Source organism: Chiloscyllium plagiosum, unplaced genomic scaffold (genome assembly GCF_037043375.1).
Source record: "Chiloscyllium plagiosum isolate Xiang-an unplaced genomic scaffold, Cpla_swu_hap1 HiC_scaffold_38, whole genome shotgun sequence".
Lineage (NCBI taxonomy): Eukaryota > Metazoa > Chordata > Chondrichthyes > Orectolobiformes > Hemiscylliidae > Chiloscyllium > Chiloscyllium plagiosum.
The window spans coordinates 16,957,312-16,980,380 of record NW_028270176.1 but is presented as its reverse complement, the minus strand read 5'-3'; the positions used below and the strand labels follow the sequence as shown (position 1 = coordinate 16,980,380).

Here is a 23,069-nt window from a genome sequence, read left to right as displayed (position 1 = left end):
ATATCTGTTATTGTACATATAAGTCCACAGACCCCCTTGATTAGATTACAATTTGTAACTCACAGCAGCATTGCTGTTAATCTATATATAAACCACAACAAGCCCCTCGGTTAGATTACAGCCTCTAACTCGTTCACCAATTTGTATCATGGAAAAGATAATTTAACTAATATCATCAATAAGATTCTTGTCTCGAAATCAATTTCATCTCAATGGCCAGACTGGAAGCAGAAACAGAGAAAGCTGCAGTTTAAATTCTGCTACGTTCTGTTTCTCCAAAGTAATGAGCCTCTGCAATTCTCCCACTTTGATGGGGATAGGAATGAGGAATAAATGCTGTGCCAAAACCCAGTGATGCTCAAATCCTGCGAACGAATGGAAAAAAAAAACCTTTTGCTGTCCTAATCATTCGCTGCCAAAGATTTATACACATTTGTTAATGGTCAGCAGTGTTAATCACTAATATCCTGGAACTGCGTATCCCTCCTAACTCTCTTGCTAAGCAATGCACTGCCCTGGACTGCAGCAGTTCAGGGAAGTGGATGATTACAACCTTTTTGAACACCTCCCTTAAACCCCTCAATTATAGCGGGAATTGCAATCGCTGATTGTGTCAGCCATTGAGAACAAATTAAAATACCCTTCGTGTGACATTGCTTCAGGTGATCTTGCAAATTGTTCAGTTAATATTTGCTGGTGCATTAACTCGGTATCAAAGATTAGGTCCACTTTGTGTAACAATCTCTAAGTAAAGGTTAATTAGTATTCCCACAATATATTAATTGCAATCCTTTGACCTTCCCTTTGATATATATAAAGCCACACTACCCCACACCTCCCGTAACCACTTTGCACTGACGATTCTGGTTCTGATTAACGGCAGGCTCGTAATAACAATGGGCATCTTGCCGACACTGTTCGTGATCGTGGTGTTCTTACCTCATGGTCTTCAAAGCTGTGGTAAGCTGTGGTTGCCCCCTCCTACTCTAAATACATCTACAAACTAGAATGAGAGGTTTCGGTTTGAGTTTGAAAAGGCTGGTATTCTGTACTTTCAGAAGACAAAATTAAGGAGGGGTTTAATGGAGGTGTTCAAAACTATGAAGATAGATGAAATGAGGGTTACTATTTCCTGCTGGAAGAAAGTGGGGACTGGAGATGCTGGAGATCATAGTCGAGGGTGTGGTGATGGAAAAGCACCGCAGGCCAGACAGCATCCGAGGAGCAGGTGAAGCGACATATTTGGCATAAGCCCATCATCAGGAATGAAACTCATGGGGTGGGTGAGGGACGGGGGTTGGCTGAGAGATAAATGGGAGGGGGTTGGGGGGGAAGGAGAATGCGAAAAGTAAGTGAAGGTGGAGGATAAGGTGATAGGTCTGAGAGGAAGGTGAAGCGGATAGTTGAGAAAGGCGATGGATAGGTCTAGAGGGTGGTGCCGAGTTGAAGGCTTGGGACTGGGCTAATGTGTGGGAAGGGGAAATTAGGAAACTGGTGAAATCCACATTAATCCCATGTTGTTGCAGGGTTCTAAGGTGGCAGATTAGGTGTTCTTCCTCCTGGCGTTAGTTGGTAAGGATTTGGCGATGGAGGAGGCCCAGGACCTGCATGTCCTTGTCAGAGTGGGAGGGGGGAGTTGAAGTGTTCAGCCACGGGGTGGTGGGATTGGTTGGTGCAGATGTCCCAGTGATGTTCTCTGAAATGATCTGCAAGTTGGTGTACTGTGTCCCTGATGTAGAGGAGACCACATTGGGTGCCACACATACAGCAGATGACATTGATGGAGATACAGGTGAATTTCTGTCGGATGTGGAAGGATCCCTTGGGGCCTTGGACGGTGGTGAGGGGAGGTGTGGGCGCAGGCTTTGCATTTCCTGTGGTGACAGGAAGGTGCTGAGAGTGGGGTGTGGGCTGATGGTGGTGGGGGGGCATGGATCTAACGAGGGAGTCGCAGAGGGAATGGTCTCTTTGGAATGCTGATAGGGGTGGGGAGGGAAATATATCCCTCATGGTGGGGTCTGTTTGAAGGTGATGGGGATGATGGAATGTTTCTGAAGTTTGGTGGAGTGGAAGGTTGCGACCGGGAAGGGGTTCTGTCCTTGTTGCACTGCGAGGGTGTGGTTGAAGGGAGGTGTGGGAAGTGGAAGAGATGCGCTGGAGGGCATTGATGACCAAGTGAGAGGGGAAATTGCAACCTTTGAAGAAGGAGGCCATCTGGGACCATTTCAGAGAACATCTCTGGGACACCCACAACAACCAAGCCTTTGGTTGAACACTTCAACTCCTCCTCCCACTCTGCCAAGGACATGCGGGTTCTGGGCCTCCTCCATCGCCAAACCCTTACCACCCAATACATGAGATAGGACGCTTCATCTTCCGCCTCGGGACCCTGAAACCACACGTTATTAATGTAGATCTCACCAGTTTCCTCATTTTCCATCCCCCCCCCCCACATTATTCCAGTTCCAAGCCTCCAACTCAGCACTGCCCTCTTGACCTATCCACTCCACCCTCCTCTCCAACCTATCACCTTCTCCCCCACCTTAATCCACCTATCCCCCCCAACCTCACCCCCCCTCGCATTTACCTCTCAGCTCCCCACCCCCAGCCCACAAAACCTCATTCCAGATGAGGGCTTAGGCCTGAAACTTCGATAATATTTCCAGTGACAGGAGGGTCAATTCCTCGATGACACGGCATGAAGACATTTGGCAAAGAAAGAGGGTGGTTGCGGTGGGAAGATGGTGGTGTGTGATAATGAAATATATTTGACACAGCCTTTGTTGAGATTTGGAAATTTCCACTGGTAAGGATGGTGGAATCGGATTTGACAATAAACCTGTAAAAGGTGGCTCAGGCGAATTTTACAAAAGTTATTATGAGTTAGGCTACTTGGGCAAAGATCAGAAATAGAATAAGAGATTACTTGCAACTCAGTGAGCAGATTAATTTTGTCTCAATTTCTGCTGCTTCCATTCAAATGTTTTCCAGGAGACTACATAGAATGTGCGGCCCAGCTGGAGAACAAGTTGGCTGACTCTCTGATTGACCAAGACCCAGACCCCAGTGTGGTACTTTCCCTGTGTCTGGTGAAACACAAGATCGAACCATACATTGTCAACAGACTTAAGGAGATTGCTATTAGCAAAGGTAAGAGAGCGCAGATGATACAAACATGGCCTGCTGTCTGGGAAACATGTCAGTATGTTCTGAGCACGCTTTCAGTCCCATGCTAGTAATTAAGATAATCGACTGAGCGAGGGATCCACTGAGGGAATGTTGCACTGTCGTAATGTTAACACTGAAGGAATGCTCATTTTCAGGTGTTAGTGCTGAAAGAATTCTGAACTGAAAGGGAGTCAGTAATATTGGGGTGCTGCTCTGTCAGAGGTACAGTGATGAAAAAGTGTCAGACACCGAAGTGTTAAGGCAGCCCTGCACTGCCACGGTGTCAGAACTGAGTGAAGTTTCCAAGTTCACAGTGTCTGCACTGAGGGGTTCCCACACTGTGCGAGGCTCAGTACTGAGTGGGCAACGCACTGTCGGAGGGTCAGTGCTGAGGGAGCGCCGCACTGAGGGCCAGTGCTGAGGGAGCGCCGCACTGTTAGAGGGTCAGCGCTGAGGGAGTGCCGCACTGTGAGGGCCAGTGCTGAGGGAGCGCTGCACTGTCGGAGGGTCAGTGCTGAGGGAGTGCCGCACTGAGAGGGTCAGTGCTGAGGGAGTGCCGCACTGTCGGAGGGTCAGTCTGAGGGAGTGCTGCACTGTCGGAGGGTCAGCGCTGAGGGAGTGCCGCACTGTGAGGGCCAGTGCTGAGGGAGCGCTGCACTGTCAGAGGGCCAGTGCTGAGGGAGTGCCGCAATGTGGGAGGGTCAGTGCTGAGGGAGTGCCGCACTGTGAGGGCCAGTGCTGAGGGAGCGCTGCACTGTCGGAGGGTCAGTGCTGAGGGAGTGCCGCACTGAGAGGGTCAGTGCTGAGGGAGTGCCGCACTGTCGGAGGGCCAGTACTGAGGGAGTGCTGCACTGTCGGAGGGTCAGCGCTGAGGGAGTGCCGCACTGTGAGGGCCAGTGCTGAGGGAGCGCTGCACTGTCAGAGGGCCAGTGCTGAGGGAGTGCCGCAATGTGGGAGGGTCAGTGCTGAGGGAGCGCCGCACTGTCAGAGGGTCAGTGCTGAGGGAGTGCCGCACTGTGAGGGCCAGTGCTGAGGGAGCACAGCACTGTGGAAGGGTCAGTGCTGAGGGAATGCTGCACTGTCGGAGGGTCAGTGCTGAGGGAGCGCCGCACTGTCGGAGGGTCAGTGCTGAGGGAGTGCCGCACTTCGGAGGGTCAGTGCTGAGGGAATGCTGCACTGTCAGAGGGTCAGTGCTGAGGGAGTGCTGCACTGTCGGAGGGTCAGTGCTGAGAGAGTGCTGCGCTGTCAGAGGGTCAGTGCTGAGGGAGCACCGCACTGTCGGAGGGTCAGTGCTGGGGGAGTGCTGCACTGTAGGAGGGTCAGTGCTGTGGGAGCACCGCGCTGTCGGAGGGTCAGGGCTGAGGTAGCACCAAGCTGGGGAAGGACCACACTGTCGGAGAGTCTGTGCTGAGGGAACACCGCACTGTTCGAGGGTCAGTGCTGAGGGCGCATTGCACTGTTGGAGGGTCAGTGCTGACAGAGCGCTGCACTATGGAAAGGTCAGTATTACAGGATTCCTGTGATCCGTGCAGAGTGACAGCAACAGTCTCATATGGTCATAATTGCAAGAGCATTGTTCGATTGGGTTGCCACTACTGCATAAAGACTGTACATTTAGAGGCATGGACAACGGATGTGCTGAAAATATCAGGATTCAGATACAACTTGACAAAGGTGAAACACCTGAACTTGTGAAATCAGAGGATCACTTTGCCTGTGGAGACACTATTGAAACATTGGTGCGTTGCTTCTTAAGTTCTCTTCTCTACAGGGGCGAGTATGACCAGTGGGAAACTGGCCCAGTACATATTGGCATTGATCTGCTGTTGTGAAAACCCAACGAAGCTGACCATTGACAACGAATTGAACCATGGCATCAACCTGGAGTCATTGCTTTCTAAGAAGCTTGGCCAAGAGATTAAAAGCATCGGTAAGGATTGTCAACAGGCAAGGGGAAAGCTGTAAGAACAGAGACGCGATGCGTCTTATCAATGTGTTTATTTACCAGGGGTTTCTGGCTAGTCCGGTGTTTAGAATCACAAGTGTCATAGAGTCACACAGCACGGAGACAGACCCTTTGATCCAATCAATCCGTGCTGACCATAATCCAAAATTAAACTAGTCCCACTTGATTGTGTTTGATCCATATCCCTCCAAATGTTTCTAATTCATATACTTATCCAAATGGCTCTAAAACATTGAAACAGTATCTGCAACCATCACTTCTTCTGAAATTTCATTCCACATGCGAGCCACTCTGTCAAAAAAAAAATCAATGCAGCATAGAGTCATAAGGCATGGAAGCAGACCTTTCAGTCCAATAGTGAGCATAATCCTAAACTAAACTAGTCTCATCTAAACTAGTCTCATGGTCCAGATCCCTCCAAACATTCGTGTACCTATCTAAATGTTTTAAAAATGTTTTAACTGTACCCACCTCCAGCATTTTCTCTTGAAGTTCATTCTATATGTTGAACTACTGTGTAAAAATAAGAAAAAACCCTCATGACATTTTCAAGTCATTTTCCTCTCACCTTAAAAAAAAGAGCTCCCTAGTTTTGAAATCGCCCACCCAAGGGAAAAGATACCTGCCATTTAGCTTATCTACACCCCTCATTATCAGCTATTCTCCTTCCCTGATTTGCTATGAAGAATCGTTTTGTTTGCTTAACTTTCTTTCTGTCTTTGGGTCTGTCTCCACCTATCTGCTCACTTCACCAAGCGCCCCCAACACCCAAAACCTGTCATCAGCATAGGAACCAATGACTCCCAGCTCTCTTCACAGTTGGGAATATGGATCATAAGGCTCGAAACATTAACTCTCTCTACAGATGATGTCAGACCAGCTGAGTTTCCCCATCAATTTTCTGTTTTACTTTGAGGGGCTCAATATGCAGCTCTTTCTATGAGTAGGGGCTGTTAAGATTGCCAAACAATCTCCTCTTTTGTTGTAACATGACTTGGGCTACTGTCTGTGTGAAGTTTGCATGTTTTCCCTCTGTGTGTGTGTGGATTCCCATCAGTTTGCTCCCACAGTCCAAAGATGTGCAGTTTGGGTGAATTAGCCATGCTAAATTGCACATAGTGTTCAGGGATATGTAGGTTAGGTGTATTCGTTAGGGTCAAACGTAGACTAACTGGGTAGGGGAATGGGTCTGGGTGGGTTAATCTTTAGAGGGTCAGTATGGACTTGTTGGACCTAATGGCCTATTTCCACACTGTAGGGATACTATAATTCTGTGATAATGAGAAATCTTAACCTTCCTCTTGTGGGAGTGGCATCGGGGGCGAGTGATGCAAAGTGTAGTGTCATTTGTAAATATATGCCTGAATAGCACACAGAAAATGAATTTCTAAAACTGAGAATAGGACTTTGGTATTCTTCAACATTTTAACATTTATCCTCCTCTGCTCCTAGAGATGAATACACACCCTCTCACCACCTACTACCAAGTTGCACTTGCTGTGCTTGCACTTTGCCAAGATGATTACTTGATTAGGAAGAGCGATATCATAACTTTCGCACAGGCTGTGATGAACGATGAGCTCTCCTACAGAGGTCACTTCTCAGTGGGTAAGTGAAACACGTCAGAGAGGGTAGGTAAATGTCAAGTGCAGAGCGGCTGGTGAGAGGAAGGGAGGAATAAAGGGAGACAAGAACAGGCACGGAAAAGAAGAGAGAGGAAGGACAGAATGAAAAGATGAGTGACGTGGGAGCAAGATAGAGAGGAAGACATGGTGGGGAGCGACACAGAAGGAGAGACTGAGAGAGGGCAAGAAACAGAGACAAAGTGAAAGATGGCTGAGAGATAAAGAAAGTGTGAAAGGGAATAAAAGGAAAGAGAGAGACAGACGATGGGGAGAGAGAGAAAGACAAAGAGGGTGTAAGAGGAATCAAAGAGAGAGAGAGAGACTAAGAGGGAGAGAGATGGAGAGACAAAGAACGAGGAAGAGCAACAAAGAGCGCACACCAGAAGAGAGAGAGAGAGAGAGAGAGACAGAGAGATAAAAGAGAGACAGGGTTGGGGTGGTGGTGGGGAGAGAAATAAAGAGATAAAGTGAAAGAGAGTGAACCAGGAGAGACAGGGAGACAGAAGAGCAGAGCGAGAGACAGGGAGACAGAAAGACAGGGAGAGATAGAAATATAAGGAGAGAGTCTGATGGACGGCTGAAAGACTCAAGTACAGAAGGGGAACAATCTTCGGCGCATCACAATGTCATCTGTGTGTCCCACTTAACCAGGCTGTCTCCTTGAGACATGGGCATGTCACTCCTTTAGACCAACTGTCTGTTCAGTGGAAACGTGCTGCTGAGTGCCATTGAACCAATCTTACTTTCTACTTGTCAACTGCATTGATCCACATATAAAACTGTTTCTCCTCTGGGAAAAAGAATAATTACTTTCTCCCGTATGTAGTGGATGATGCCCCATTGGAATCACATTTCCCTGCCTCTCGAAAGGTGTTGTGTCCCCCTTTAATCGGTTTGGATTCTGTCGACACGAGCTGCCTGGACGCATTAACCTTTCTGTTTCTCCACTAGATACGGGTGCTATGGCTGCCATGGCCTTTAGCTGTCTACAAGGTTCCTACAAGCCAGCTGACTCCATCAAGATTGCCTTGACAAAACTGATCATGCAGATTTACTGTGCAAAAGAAGCTCAAGGAACAATTGGAAATATCTATAGCACTGGCCTGGCCATGCAGGTAAGATTCATGTCAGAATTATTGGCACGAGCAGCGAGCAAAGTGAGACAAGAGGGGAGTAAGGAGAAGCATTAGTGGAAGTGCTGAAAGAGAACAACGGACAAAGTGTAAGAGATATTTGGAAAGAGATGATAGGAGAGAAAAGGTGGATGGGTAGAGGGAGACGGAGAGTGAGAGAAGTTTATTGGTTGAGATTTGGGAAGAGAGAGAGAGAGAGAGTGAGTGTCCATGAGGGAAAGGGAGTGTGTGATAAGAACTGAAAAGTGTGTGTGTAGAGTTGGGGTGGAGGAGAGGAGTTAGGGGTGGGGGGGTGTGCACGATAAAATTGAGGGTCTGAGCTGCAGGAATGAGAGGTACCGGGAAGATGGCGAGAGACAGAGAGATATGGACAGAAATGGATAAAGAGGTGATGATGAAGATGGAAAGAAAAATTAACTGAAGGTATAAAATCGCACGGGGACAGTGAGAGAGAGAGAGAGCGAGGAAGAGAAAGTGAAATAAATTAAAATAGAAGGAAGAGACAGCGACATGAAAGAGAGCCAAAGGGGCAGGAAGAGAGCAAGGATGAGGCACAGGTATCAGAAGAGACACAGAACACTGGGGGAAGATGGACAGGAAAATCAAGGCAGGGACAGAAATTTCAGTTTTGATTTCACCTATGTATGGAAATCAAAGTAATACACTGTGTGTGTGGGTTGGGCTAACCATGATATTTAGAAATGAGAACGTACAATGCCCTTTTAAAAACAATCAAGTCAAGATCAATAGAGACTAGAACCCTATCCAATGCTTGTGTAGTCTCGTCATGCCATATGAATAATGAAACTACACTCCTCATGTAGATTCAGCAATGTCAATGGCGACTAAAGATACATACAATGCTCCTCGTTTGTTTGCACCAATGCCGAATCAACTAGGAGAGTCTACAATACACTGAATGATTTCATCATCATTTTAATCTCACAAATCTCTTCCATTTTACATCAAATCTCAGTCATCGGTGTGTTTTTTAACCAGAGTTTTTTCTTTTAACTTGCGGTAGAATGCTTCGGAGTATACATGGCACTTGACAAGAATGATTGTTTAGAGTGAGGCAGGGAGTCTTCTGTTTTTCTGAGGGTTGCTGATGTGAGAGACAAAAGTCGAAATGATGAGCAACCTACTTGTGCTAACTACAGACTGGTAGAAAGTGGCGTGCTGCTAATGACATTGGATTATTAGTTCAAAACACTGACCGAATGTTCATGGGACAAGAACACCGTAGATGATGGAATTAGGCAGTAAACAGAATTTAAAAAGCAAAGTTGAATAACACACGCTGAACAGCCAGCATGTAATGACTTGTCAGAGTCCATCAAGTTTCCTCATGCCACTTTGCAAATGAGATCTGCCACACATATCTGATTTGGCCTACACGTGATTACAGACCCACAGCGTCATGTTTGGCTCTGAACTGTCATCTGGTCAGATTGGGATGAACAGAACATATGGCTGAGCCAAAGAGACCCAGATCCCATAAACTAAGAATAATAACAACTGTAGATTTCTAAATAATATTTCCATATGAAGTGATGAAAGCACTTTCATGTTTCTTAACATCACTGCTATTCAACACTTGTTCCTTGACGCTTGTGGATTTATGTTGCATAACTGCCAACCTAAGACATTGATCATTTATTAAGACCTTCCAGTTCACTGAACAGACTTCATGCAAATCTCTACTTAAATAACAGCTTCGAAAACCCTATTCACATATTTCAAGCCGTGAGAACATACACAGACAAAACATAATCCAGAACATTTTAACACACTCAGCACCATTCAAAATAAAATATGAAATGTCTAACAACTCTCAGCGATTAGAAAAAAATGATCATGATTCAAATCATAATCTTCACCTTAAAAAAGCGAAATTTCTTTCTTTCATCGCTGCATAGGAGCAGGAGTAGTCCATTCAGCCTCTTGAAACTTTTCCACCATTCAGTAGTTGATCTGTGGCCTAACGATATCCATACTTTTGGCTCACATCTCTTTGCTTAACAGAAAAACACCGAAACTGTTTCCAATTTAAAATTAGCAAGTAATCCAGCACCCACTGCTATTTGTGGAATAGAGTTCCAAACATTTAACATTATTTGTGTGTAGAAGTGCTTCCTAACATCTATGACCTGGTCCTAATTCTCAGACTATGTCCTCTAGAATGTTCTACCCATACAAATAGTTCCTCTTTACTTGCCCTGCCTATTCCAGTTAATATCTTGCAGAGTTCAATCAGATCACCATTTAACCTTCTATATACCAGAGAAACAGGTTTAATTTGTGCAATATTTCCTCCTAACAAACACCAAAGTCCAGGTATCATTCTACAATCACTCGTCATTGTTTATGCCCTGAAGCCCAGTTATCCTTATGTCATATCCTGTAATGTTCATTACTCTGCTGCGGTGGCAAGGGGAACAGTCAAATTCTCACCTGCCGTGAGAAAAGTTATTTACAAATCTGGTTGAGGTAAAATTGGGGAAATGTCAAGTATTCACCTAACAAGTGTTATCATGTCATACAGGAGGTCCATGGCTGATTGAGCATGTGGCATTCCCTGACTCTATCCCTCTCATCTTTCACTCGCAGGCTCTTCTTGCTAACAGTGATTTCATTCCATTCCCCGTCTGGAATACTTCAAAGATTACAGAGAGAGTTGTGGAAGAAATCAGCCAGGGAGCATTCTCAAACCCGGAAATGGCTTCACAGATCTTGCCTCCTCTGCTGGACAAAACATACCTGGAGGCTGGTAAAGGGTGCTATGGTGGAGTAAGTGGTAAGTTTATGCCGAATTCAGGTGAATACAGAATATGATGGAATATGTGATTCCAGTGATTATTAGTTCCTCATTTGACTGTTAGCCATACACTCCAATGGCTCAATGTCAATACTCTAGCCTGACATTCTTTAGGTAGCCATTGCTGAGGTAAATGGAAGTGCAAAGGGAACTCCACACTGTTGGATTGTCAGTATCTAGGGATTACTGCACGTTTGGTGAGTCAGTATTGATTATACACTTCACTCTCAGAGGGTCAGCACTGACAGTGAGTCAGTGCTGAGACTACCACACTGATGAAAGTTCAGAAACGGAGAGCTGCCAATTAGCGGATACAAGAGAATGATGAACAATTAGAACAGCATTATCGAGGAACACTGCATCCCCTGAGGGTCAGTGATGCAGGGAAACTGTCACATGCAGTGCTGAGAGAAGGTGGCAATTCAGAGAGGTCCCAGCGTGTTTGTTTACAAGTAAATGACTTGCTGTACTACACTGTCAATGAACAGAATGAGCATAGAACCATTGGTATTTTGAACTGAATAAGCCAAGTAATGCTGAATGGTCAACCATGTAGGTTAGATGCACTGCAGTGGAGCAATACTAATAGAACACCACTCCTGAAAAGGACCAGCATTGACTTTTAGCTGCAGAATTGAGGGATCCACAGCAAGGGAGCCTTCCTCTGCTTTTGTGTCAGATCTGGGGGAATGTTACATCATGGAAGAGTGAGTATTAAAGGCACGTTACCTGTTTGGGCATCAATACAGAGTGAACACTGAACCATGAGCAGGGTAGTGGGGAGCAAATGGTGTACTTTCAGAGCATTCACGCTCAGGTTGCGCTGTTCTTCAATGGATCTTGTATTGAAGAAGCTTTGTAACATCAGGGTACAGTATTGTCGGCATTGACTGGGGCAGGCCCATGTGAGATGTGCATTGCTGTTGGTGCCATCTTCCAGAAACAGAAAGAAAGAGTTACATTTCTGGACAACAGTTAACCCCATGATAGTGAAGGCTGATAATTCTGTTGTCAGACAGAGATGAGTTATTTCTCTCATATTAGCTATGGCTTTTACTGTGCCTTGGTGGGACATCCATATTATTTACAACTGAGCAGTCCAAGCTTGGAGGATGCAGAATGTTATAGAGGTAGAGAACACCTTTGGAATGTAAAGTCACAAAAGTGGAGGCTTGTCTGAACTCGAGGGGTTGACCAAGGTGTGGAGAGTTGAGGAGATTGCGGTGTAATGGAAAGGTGTTAAGGTTGCAAAAGCTTACAAAAGTAAGTGTGGTGGTAGAGGAGGAATAGTTTACAATGGTAGAAAAAGTTTTAGCGACTGGGGGAGTCACATGGAAAGAGTAGAGTTGTAGGGATAGAGGATGTGGTAGATGGGTAGAGATGGATCTAGGGGCTGCTGCAGAGATTAGAGTTTAGAGGTTAAAATTGGCCAGAGAAAAGCGGCAAGCTGTAGACTATTACCATGAAAGTGTTTGGCTGTGTGATGCCATGCCAGATTCTTATATACCATGTTCTGACCAAGTACCATAATTGTTTTGATACTTGAGACAACCAGATCAAATCAACCACCCTACCACTGTGTTCACAACACAGTAAAGTTGAAATACTCCTTAATGCCTCTCAAAATTGACCAAATGGTTCGTAATGATACTTTTTAAAAAGCCAGACAGGATCAAACTTTGTGAATAGATGATAACAGAGAACAGGTTTACAGCTAAACAAAAGATTTATCAATTTATTAATAACAGAACAAAGTTAAACTACAATATAATCTAATAAATGTCTATGATTTTAGTGCAATCTTCTTTGATTCTAGCATTGCCCATTTCTGTGCGACAACATTATTAATGCCTCCTGACACAGGGTATTTCTTTGCAGTTAGTCTCAAAATTACTGCTAAAATGGAGGGTTCCCTGGGCTTCTTGTCATTCAATTCAGACTTGTCAAGTTGGCATTCCAACTTCTTTATTTAGTTTTGCTTGTGAAACTTGTTCAATTCCAAATAGTTTTCCCAAATATAACCAAGCTAGATTTGCTTGGTTTCTGCAGACTCTTCTCCCCTTTATGGTCTCAATCATAACTTAGCCTACTGATTGGTCTTCACTGCAGCTGGAATGGCATTCTGTTCATTTTTCCTAACTACACCTGGAACATGGGTGCGGTAACTTATTTACTTTATAGCACCACTTTCTACAACGTCTTATGTCCGGCTGCAATTAACTTGTTCCAGTCCACCATAAAGTCTCTTATCGATCCCATATCGTCAGCCTTACCCAACACATGAAACGTAATCGACTAGCTCACTGAAGTTGCTTTCACAGGCACACGAGACTGCATCTTGCTTGGTTTTTGATGGCACCAAATGCATGCAGATAGTTTCCAAAAGGATCGGCAGAATAGTCATTTCATTCTTAAAATGGAAATTCTATTCTCTGAACTTTTATTAATTTAGTAATGAGAACACAACCAGGGCTCAATCAAATCATATTCCTGTAGCTTTCGGAGGCACAATCCTTTTTGACTTGAACATAGTCCCAAATAAAGTTCAAACGTTGCCCATCCCACATCAGACTGACTGCCTCCCAGGGAGATCCCAATTAGAATTCAAAATCTTCATCTGTTTCAGCATAAGGCCACTCTGGAGTCGAAGTTCTGTAGAGCAATCTTTAACAAGAAGCAACATACAATATTTAGGCCAACCCTCGTAAACAAAATGCTGTATTTTCTTTGTAAAATGACCTGATGCTCATAGTCTAAAGGTCACCTTCACCTCCAAGCTCACTTGTCACACCTTTAATTGACATTAAATTTTTTTAAAAAATACTCATAATGAAATGTCAACAAGGGTTCTAACATATCTATTTCTCTTTTATTTAGGAACACAGTCAAAGGCAGAGATGAGCTATAACAGAATGATTACTGTGGACTACACTGTAAATGATGGTTCACGTAATCATTCCACTCATCTAACTGTCCATGCAGGTGCAGTCCTTATTGATATTATGGAAATTGCACAGGCAAGGGATCCAGAATACTTTCGGTGAGTCATGTCAAGCATTGTTGTGTAGTTATAGCTACCTGTACTAACACACCAATGCATAGTGGAAGATTGTGCGAAGGGACTTTATTCTAAATTATGATGTTGAGATAAATATGGGACATTGAGATGGAACATTGGGATGGGAGATTGTGAGGGGAAACAAAGTGGTGATGGGGTTGACAGTTGTGAAGATAGATGGGTTGAGGAGGGGGGAATGGAGTGGGTGAGAGATGAGGATCAGTGCTGAATTGATTGTAAAATGCATTGATTGTAAAATGCATTGGAGGAAGAGGCAAAGTTATAGGTTGGCATCGGATTTTAGTGGGTATCAAGTGGACAGCTCCACAAGGGAGTGTGAATGTCTGAAATGTCTGCTGAAATAATTTTGGTGTGGAATTGGGGTTTGGGGTGTCTATAGGAGGGATGGTAGCTTCGAGACGATATGCAGGATTGAATTATATGAAATGGTTCGAATTTGAAATGTGGAAATATAATTCATGAATACGACATCATTATTGACCTCAGAATGTGAAGTATCACTTGGCAAGAGAAAAATATACAACCTAACACAAACAAAAATTCCTTGCATTTCCCAATGGAAATCTTACTCCCTCTCATGAGAATCGGCATTGTGCACAAAAAATTACATTTCTTAAAAGGAAACTCATCTACACCTCATGAAAACTTCGTCATGCCTACTAACTAAGCATGCACTGAAAATCAAACCTACTGAATTCTCAATGGAAAGTTTTGCGACTCAGTGAAAACTTGCCCACACTCGCTGGTGTAATATTCCATCGAGCACAAATTGGAACTTCACTCACACACAGTGAAAACTCAGTTTCCCTCTACGGAAACACTCTTAGAACTCCACAGAATCCCACTCAGCCTTAATAGAATATCTGTCACACTTGTTGGAAAGTCACTTGCGCGCAATGGCAACTTATTTACACTCAGTGAAACTGATGCTTGCAACAAAATCTCACTTGTTTAGCTGTTTAAAATTGCTTTCACTGAATGTACACGCACTCTAATTCAATGAGAATTTGCACTCAATGGAAACCTACCCATACTGTAAGGAGATTCATTCACATTGAATGGAGACTCAACGCATCAACGGAAACCCATTTTTCTCTGCATGGAGATTCATTCAATGAACATTAATTCATGTTCAATGGAAATTTGATCACACTCAATGGGAACTGCTTCATATTCAGTGACATCTCTCTTATACTTGTTAGAAACTTGCTGACATTCAATGGGAAAAAAATCTTCCAGGAGAAAGTGAGGACCGCAGATGCTGGAGATCAGAGCTGAAAATGTGTTGCTGGAAAAGCGTAGCAGGTCAGGCAGCATCCAAGGAACAGGAGAATCGACGTTTCGGGCATAAGCCCTTCCTGTTGCTTTTCCAGCAACACATTTTCAGCGACATTCAATGGGAGTTCACACTCACTCAATGAGAAGTCAGTGATACTTGATAGGAACATACCCACAGGAGAACGCGAGGGCTGGAGATCAGAGTGGAAATGTGTGGCGCTGGACAAGCACAGAAGGTCAGAGAGCATCCTCAGAATAGGACAGTCGATGTTTCAGGCATAAGCCCTTTATCAGGAATGTGGGGGTGGTAGCAGCGGGGTGGAGGGGGCTGAGCGGTAAATACGAGGGGAGTGGTGCTGGGGGGAATGTAGCTGCGAAGGTGATAGGTAGCTGCAGGTGGGGGGGGGGGGGGGGGGGAGCGGTGGTGGTGATAGGTCAGAGTGGAGGGTGGAGCGGGCAGGTGGGACGGGAGAAGGACAGGGCGGACAGTTCAAGAGGGCGGTGCCGAGGAGGGTGTCTGATCTGGGATGAAGTGGGGGGAGGGGCGATGAGGAAACTAGTGAAATCAATCTTAATACCGTGTGGTTGGAGTGTCCCCAATTGGAAGATGAGGCTTTCCTCCTCCAGGCGGCGGCAGGCTAGGATTTGGCGGTGGAGGAGACCCAGGACATGCACATCCTTGGCGGAGTGGGAGGGGAAGTTGAAGTGAAATTCACCCCCATTCAATATGAACTAATCCACTCTCTGTAAAAGTTCACATCGACACAATGCAATTTCACTCGTATCCTAACAGAAACTCATTCACATTGGAAGTAAACGGACACTAATTAATAGCTCACACAAGCAATGGAAATTTGCTCACAAAGCAATGAAACCAAAATCACGATGAGTGGAAACTAGCTCATGTTCAATGCTAAGACACGTATTTGGTAGAAACTCATTCACAGTCAAAACAAAAAGCTGATGATCAAAAGGAGCCCATTTGTACTTGAGTAAAATGCAACGATTCTTGAGAAAAGTGACTCATGCCCAATATAACATCACCGACACCCTATTGAAACTCTCTCACGCATTCAAATCTTTCACGTGATGTAAACTCAGTTACACTCAATGAACAGAGACATAATAATTGGAACATTGTTAAACTCCATGGACTTTGAAATTCACTGAACGGATGTACATTTTCATTCCACGCAGATGGAATTCATTTTCAATCAAAAGAAGCTCTTTTCCAGGGTATGGAAGCTCACTTACTCTAAAATAGAAAACATCACTCAATGAACGATACTTCCGTTCGGCAACTCAGACTGGAAGGGGTAGAAGAAAGAGCCAAGGGAGATTTTAGTTTCATGTTCACAGTGAGAAAGTGTGTGAGAGAATGACAGAGAGAGACCCAGGCACGCATACACACACCAAAAGAGAGAATGAGAGGCGGATAGGAAACAAGGCAGAAAGAAAGGAAGAAAGATGGAAAGGGAAATAGTGAGAAAGACTATCAGGGAGAAACTTCAAACGAGAATGCTGAAACGTGATAGATAAAAGATAAACAGTGGCATGGACAGGGTAGGAAAACCACAGGAGGAGAGAGATACAAGTAGACGCAGTTTCCAATTTAAATAAAAAAATAAGAGAAATAGAAAGAGAAAGGAAAGAGATCTATAAGCTGAAAGAAGATACATATGATCTAGGTAATGATGGAATGAGATAGAAATAAACAGAGGAAGATCTTGATATTGTGTCTACTTCCAGTCTCTGAGTATGGAACCGTGCAGGAGCTATGCTTCACTGACACAATAGACAACTCATCTTTCAGAGATTAAGTGTTCAGGAATCTATCTGACCTTGAAACTTGTCAATTATATGATGTGTGACCACCTCTGTGTTTGAATATCAACACATTATTCCCACATGTTGTTGTACCCCTCATTTAGATTCAAGGATATCCAGACTTCCTTGGGCCCCTTCATCACCAGCATTGGTGGTATTCCGGCCAGCAGTGATGAAAGGACCTTTTGGCAGTTTCTGAATGGGACTGTGCCAATTCCTGTTGGTAAGAAAGAAATTATGTTTGTCTCATGTTTACACCACCTATCATCAACTGTGAATGCCCAATATTGAGGTGCAATAACATCAAAATCATTGTCATCAATTCAGTACGCATCAGATTCCATGCAGAGGAATGTGATAAAGAAAGATATATTTAATTTTGCTAATAGTGATGGAGGGGTGCATAGAGGTCAGAACACTCTGAATATAACTTGACAGACACCGACCACTGGTATACTCCTACACAGCAGTCCACCTTAGGTACTGTCAAGACAATAGTACAGAAATCTCGTGGCTTTGAGCATCTGACTATAGAACACTTCACTGGTCTTGATCATCTGACAATGCAGTTCATCTGACAGTATTCCATAGTGAGTATTGAAAATCCTAATGCTTCTTCAATACCCACATGTTGAAAGTCCATCTATTCCTTATGACTACTCTTCTGACCTTGCAGTGCTCCTGCCAATCAACGCACAGTGCATTGATCTGCAAACTTTGCCACTTAGAAATTGCATGATTCCTTCAATCCTGCCCATCTCATATTTCAGTGCTGACACACGACTGAATGTTTGAGGCTATGGCACACCTTCAATACAGTCCATTCGAACTTGCAGTGTTCCTTCAGTATGAGCATTCCAAAAGAGCAGCACTTTTTCAATACTTATTGTTCCAGGATGCTTTGCCCCTTTAACATTGAGCCTGCAATGCTCTGTTTTCTGAATGTTTGTTATGGACTCGGTCAGACCTTCTGAAAACATTTCAGGAAGGTAGCCCAGACTCTCACTTTCCTCATTGTTTTAAACAGGTGTAGAGTGGATATCCAAGGAATGATGAAGCTGGCCCAAACACTTAGTTTTAGACAAAATAGAATTTATTTGCTAGATTATTGAATGAAACACAGACAAAAGAGAACAGAATATAGAGTAATTTAACTGCTTAGAAACCAAATAGATTCTATCACAACTTCACGGTGCTCTTCTAAATACATGCAACATTCCCCATAAACATCCCCTTAGCAAAGAAAAGGTAAAGTCAGATACAGGTTCTTAAGGGGAAGAGAGATGGCAGTGAGATTTAGAATGGAACTTCCTTCCACTGTAGCAGTTTCTTTCGATTCCCCAGCTTCAACTGACTGTTTGCCAAAACCAAACCCAAACTAGGGAAAGCCGAACTTTCATTGCAGAAGCTTTTTTTTCTTAGCTTAAAAGCTTCCTCGAGTAGATAAATGCAGACAAAATGGGACATCTGTCTTTACGGCCCTTCTGAGAAACCTAACCTTCTTAATGGACATCATCACATGTTATTGTTGTGCATGGATATGTGTTGCTTGCTATTCTGCTCCCTGGAAGAATATCATGGACAATCATTGTCTGCTTTGCTGATTATAAGTCCTAAAAAACTCAGATTTAACTCTGTTCTTTTTCTTAGGTGTCGCAGAGTACAAACCTTCCAATGGGGAACATGTCATTGCAAAACTGTCCAAATATTGATTCATGATAGTAGTGAAAAAAAATTCAGGTCTTGGAAAATAGTCTGAGACTAAGAACTAGTGTATGTTAGCAAGGTATGTGCAGAGAGTTTCAAAAATGGTTCCTTTGCGTATTAATCAATAAACATTCCACTCTCACAGCAAACAAACGTCTTTCCAAGTTAAAGAAATACCACTGACCTCGACATGCCCTTACTCTGATTTTTGGCATGAGCTAACCCTGATACTGATATAACCACACTTGAAATCTGCCCTGAACCTAATCTTAACTCCAAAGTGAAACTGACCTGACCCAATGCTGACTCCGATGTGACCCCCCCCAATTTTCACATATCCCTTAGTTGACTTGCCATGAGCCTTTTATGACAGCCCCACCTATCACCCAGGACTCCTTCATAATCAGAACTTATTGGCACCCATGTTATAAAAGATCCTATTTTGACCTCTTTGGCTGACCCCTTGACATGCTGTCACATTGGTTGTAGCCCTGGCTTGACATAATCAACTGGATTATTACCCCAAATGGATGTAAGCTGAAAATGTGTTGCTGGAAAAGCGCAGCAGGTCAGGCAGCATCCAAGGAATACGAGAATCAACATTTCGGGCATGAGCCCTTCTTCAGGATCACTAAGCTCATGCCTGAAACGTCGATTCTCCTGCTCCTTGTATGCTGCCTGACCTGCAGTGCTTTTCCAGCAACACATTTTCAGCTCTGATCTCCAGCATCTGCAGTCCTCACTTTCTCCCAAATGGATGTAAGCCGCATTGACATCAAGGTCCCCTAAAGCCATCCAATTTTGCCTTTGGAAGATTCTGCAGCCCTGCAGAATTGTCAGGAAGCCTCCTCTGTGGCTGTGAAAGTGCTTTTTTTTATTGTTTTAAGAGTACCCTTGGACAACCAATTCCTTCCTCAAGGGCCTCAGTAATAAACTATCATGCCATTCTGGACAGACATAAGCAATTCTGCATCTGACAGAGGAGTGTACCGTACCGAGGTTGAAAGGTAGATTAATGACATTCAAGTCAGCAAGTTGGGAGGATTATCGATCACTAAGCAATAACAATTGTAATCCTCAGGAAGGAATTGATTATATACTTGAAAAGGAAGGCATTTACTCGGGAAGAACAATTGGCGTCTGACATTGATTCCTACCACATATCAAAGAATGATTACAGATAAAAAGCATTGAGAGTCCTCCTTTAGCAAACTCCCATAGCTACATGAACTACACCTACTTTTGTCCTGTATCCTGCAAAAACACCATCCCATTTTCCCAATTCCTCCCTCTCCGTTGCATTTGCTCTGATGAGATGTTCCACTCCCAAGCATTCCAGATGTCCTCCGGTTTCAACCAATCGTTTTTATCCCCCTTTTCATCCAGACAACCCTCCACAGTCCCTCCTCCATTCCCTGTTCTACTGCTCTAAACACCACCTCTCCAAACAGATAGTGTCCACACTTTACCACCCTACCAGCCTTGGCACCCAACATATCATCCTCAAACTCTTCTGCCAAGTCCAATTAGATTCCCAAGAACATCTTCTCCTCCCCATCCCTCTCTGCCTTCCACAAGGACCGTTCCCTCTGCCACTCCTTTGTGCCACACTCCCCACCAATCCCTCCAAACCACCCCCCCCCCAGTGCCTTTCCATGCAAGCGAAAATGATGAAACATCTGTCCTAATAATACCTCCCTCACTCCTATCTAGGGCTACAAACAGTCCTTCCACGTGATACAGACGTTCATCTGTATCTCCTCAATCGTAGTCTAATGCATCCGGTGTTCGCAATGTGGTCTTCTCTGCATTGGTGAGACCAAATGTAGACTAGGTGGCTGTTTCACTGAGCATCTTCTCCTGGGCTGAAATGACCAGCTTGACCTCTTGGTCACCATCCATTTTAATTCTCCTTCCCACTCCCCCTTCGACATTAGCATCCTCAGCCTCCTCCATTGCCACAGTGAATCAGACCACAAATTGGAGAAACAACACCTTATCTTCCAGTTAGACAGTCTACAGCCCCCGATTAACCTTACCACCCATCCTGCAGCTCCCTTTCCAGCCCCACCTCCTCCCTTCCATTCTGCCAGCCAACCATTCCTTCTGGCTACCAAACTGATTCATCCCTCCCATCGACCAACCAGATTGTACCCATGATCTTTGATCAGCGATCACTTTCTTGCCATTCTGCTAAATTGCCCACCCACCCCCAACTTTATCTACAGCTCCCCCAGCCCTAACATCTAGTCTGAAGCAGGGTTTTTCCCGAAACATTGAATTTTCCACTTCCTGATGCTGCCTGGCCTGCTGTGTTCTTCCAGGCTCCTGTTTATTTCCTCTGGTACAGGGCTAACCATGCGACTCAAGCAGCACTAAATGTCAACATGACTACATAAATCTCAGCCCTCTACCTAAAGTGGCAGGGAAAAGGCAATGAAAAGGAGACAAGTTCATACAGAGACTGAAGAAGCTGGAATTGTTTTCTTTCAAGCAGCAACAATCAAAGGACTCGAGACAAGGCATTTGACCTCAATTCTGACAGGTATCCATTGTGTGAATGAGAGAAACTGTTTCCAGTGGTGGCATGTGAGGTGACCAGAGGGAACAACGTCAATTCAATCGATAAATGAATCAAAAGCAAGAGACAATGGCAAATATATTATCATGGCAAGTTGTGGTAAGGGAGAGCATGCTTTCTGAAAGAGCAGAATGAAGAAGAACTTTCATCTAAACACGTTCAGATGAAACAAATGCAGGGTTATAGGGAAGAGCCATGGATTGTGCCGAATTAGATAACATGGTCAAAGGTGAGCACAGGAATTCGAGGCTGAATAGATCTATAGAACATAGAACATAGAAGAATACAGCGCAGTATAGGCCCTTTGGCCCTCGATGTTGCGCCGATCCAAGCCCACCTAACCTATACTAACCCACTATCCTCCATATACCTATCCAATGCCCGCTTAAATGCCCATAAAGAGGGAGAGTCCACCACTGCTGCTGGCAGGGCATTCCATGAACTTACGACTCGCTGAGTGAAGAACCTACCCCTAACTTCAGTCCTATATCTACCCCCCCCTTAATTTAAAGCTATGCCCCCTTGTAATACCCGACTCCATACGCGGGAAAAGGTTCACACTGTCAACCCTATCTAACCCCCTAATCATCTTGTACACCTCAATCAAGTCACCCCTAAACCTTCTTTTCTCTAATGAAAACAGCCCCAAGTGTCTCAGTCTATCCTCATACGATCTTCCTTCCATACCAGGCAACATCCTGGTAAACCTCCTCTGCACCCGTTCCAGTGCCTCCACATCCTTCCTATAGTATGGCGACCAAAACTGCATACAATATTCCAGATGCGGCCGCACCAGAGTTTTATACAACTGCATCATGACCTCAGGACTCCGGAACTCAATTCCTCTACCAATAAATGCCAGTCGCCATATGCCTTCCTCACCGCACTATTTACCTGGGTGGCAACTTTCAGAGATCTGTGTACATGGACACCAAGATCCCTCTGCTCATCCACACTATCTATGTGCAGAATCAACTTTCAATTTTTACCTGTGCTGCCCCGGTATCAGTATTCTCACTGTAAAATGAAATACACAACTGAACAATAAGAACCATTGAACCTACTCTCTGACTGCATTTGTGATTTATTTTTCATTGATTAATGCGCAATAACAAGTTGCAAAGTAATGAACCACAGCCACATTGAGTCTTTTTTTAATAGTTAACAGGCCTCCCTCAGTCACGGAATCTTTAATTACAGAAAATAAACCAGGCAATCGTTTCTCCTTCGCATATACTTCCTGGGTCAACTACAGGGCAGTAATCATTGGTCACAAAGGCATACATTCCAGAAGGAGTTGTCACGGGAATAGTCAACATTGATTGTGAACTCTTATGAGATTTCATGGCATGCTGTCAAATATGGTGAAGGAAACCTTCGCCAATTATCACGGAGTCCAGCCCATTGGGTAATTATTCTGTTTTCCTCCTTGTTGGACATCACTTGGAGAAAACACTTGGCAAGGATGCAAAATGTACTCTGGGAGTCTGGGGGGGAGCTGGTGGGTGGTGGGGGAGGGGAGGACTACAATATTCAACTGCAAGAGTGGCTCGGCAGTAATCCAGTGCAGACTGGGCATGCGTAAAGGACTGAGTACAAGAGAAAAGAAAACCCTTGACATCATTCTCACTAACCTGTATCTCTCGGATGCATCTGTCCATTACACTATCAGTAGGAGTGTCCTTCTACTATGGTCGTGGAGGTGAAGTCATATATTCAATGTGACGTTACTCAACATTGTGCTGAGTCTCATTAGTTTAGGACTTTTTTTTTACTGAAGCATAGGTGGTTGAGGGATGAAGATATTGAGGTTTATAAAATCATATGGTAAACAGCAAAGGTCTTTTTCATAGGGTAATGGAGTTCCAATCTGAAGGGCACAACTTT

General features: G+C 44.3%; 1 protein-coding gene across 1 annotated transcript; it reads left to right on the top strand.

Moving 5' to 3' along the window:
- Positions 1-807: 807 nt before the first annotated feature.
- Positions 808-22,246, top strand: LOC122544259 (transcobalamin-1-like). The gene is made up of 9 exons (XM_043683336.2): positions 808-960; positions 2,992-3,150; positions 4,940-5,098; positions 6,587-6,742; positions 7,711-7,874; positions 10,503-10,689; positions 13,588-13,750; positions 16,999-17,117; positions 18,545-22,246. Exons 1-9 carry the CDS (start codon positions 897-899, stop codon positions 18,604-18,606), a joined length of 1,233 nt encoding a protein of 410 aa, XP_043539271.2. The 5' UTR covers positions 808-896; the 3' UTR covers positions 18,607-22,246.
- Positions 22,247-23,069: the final 823 nt, after the last annotated feature.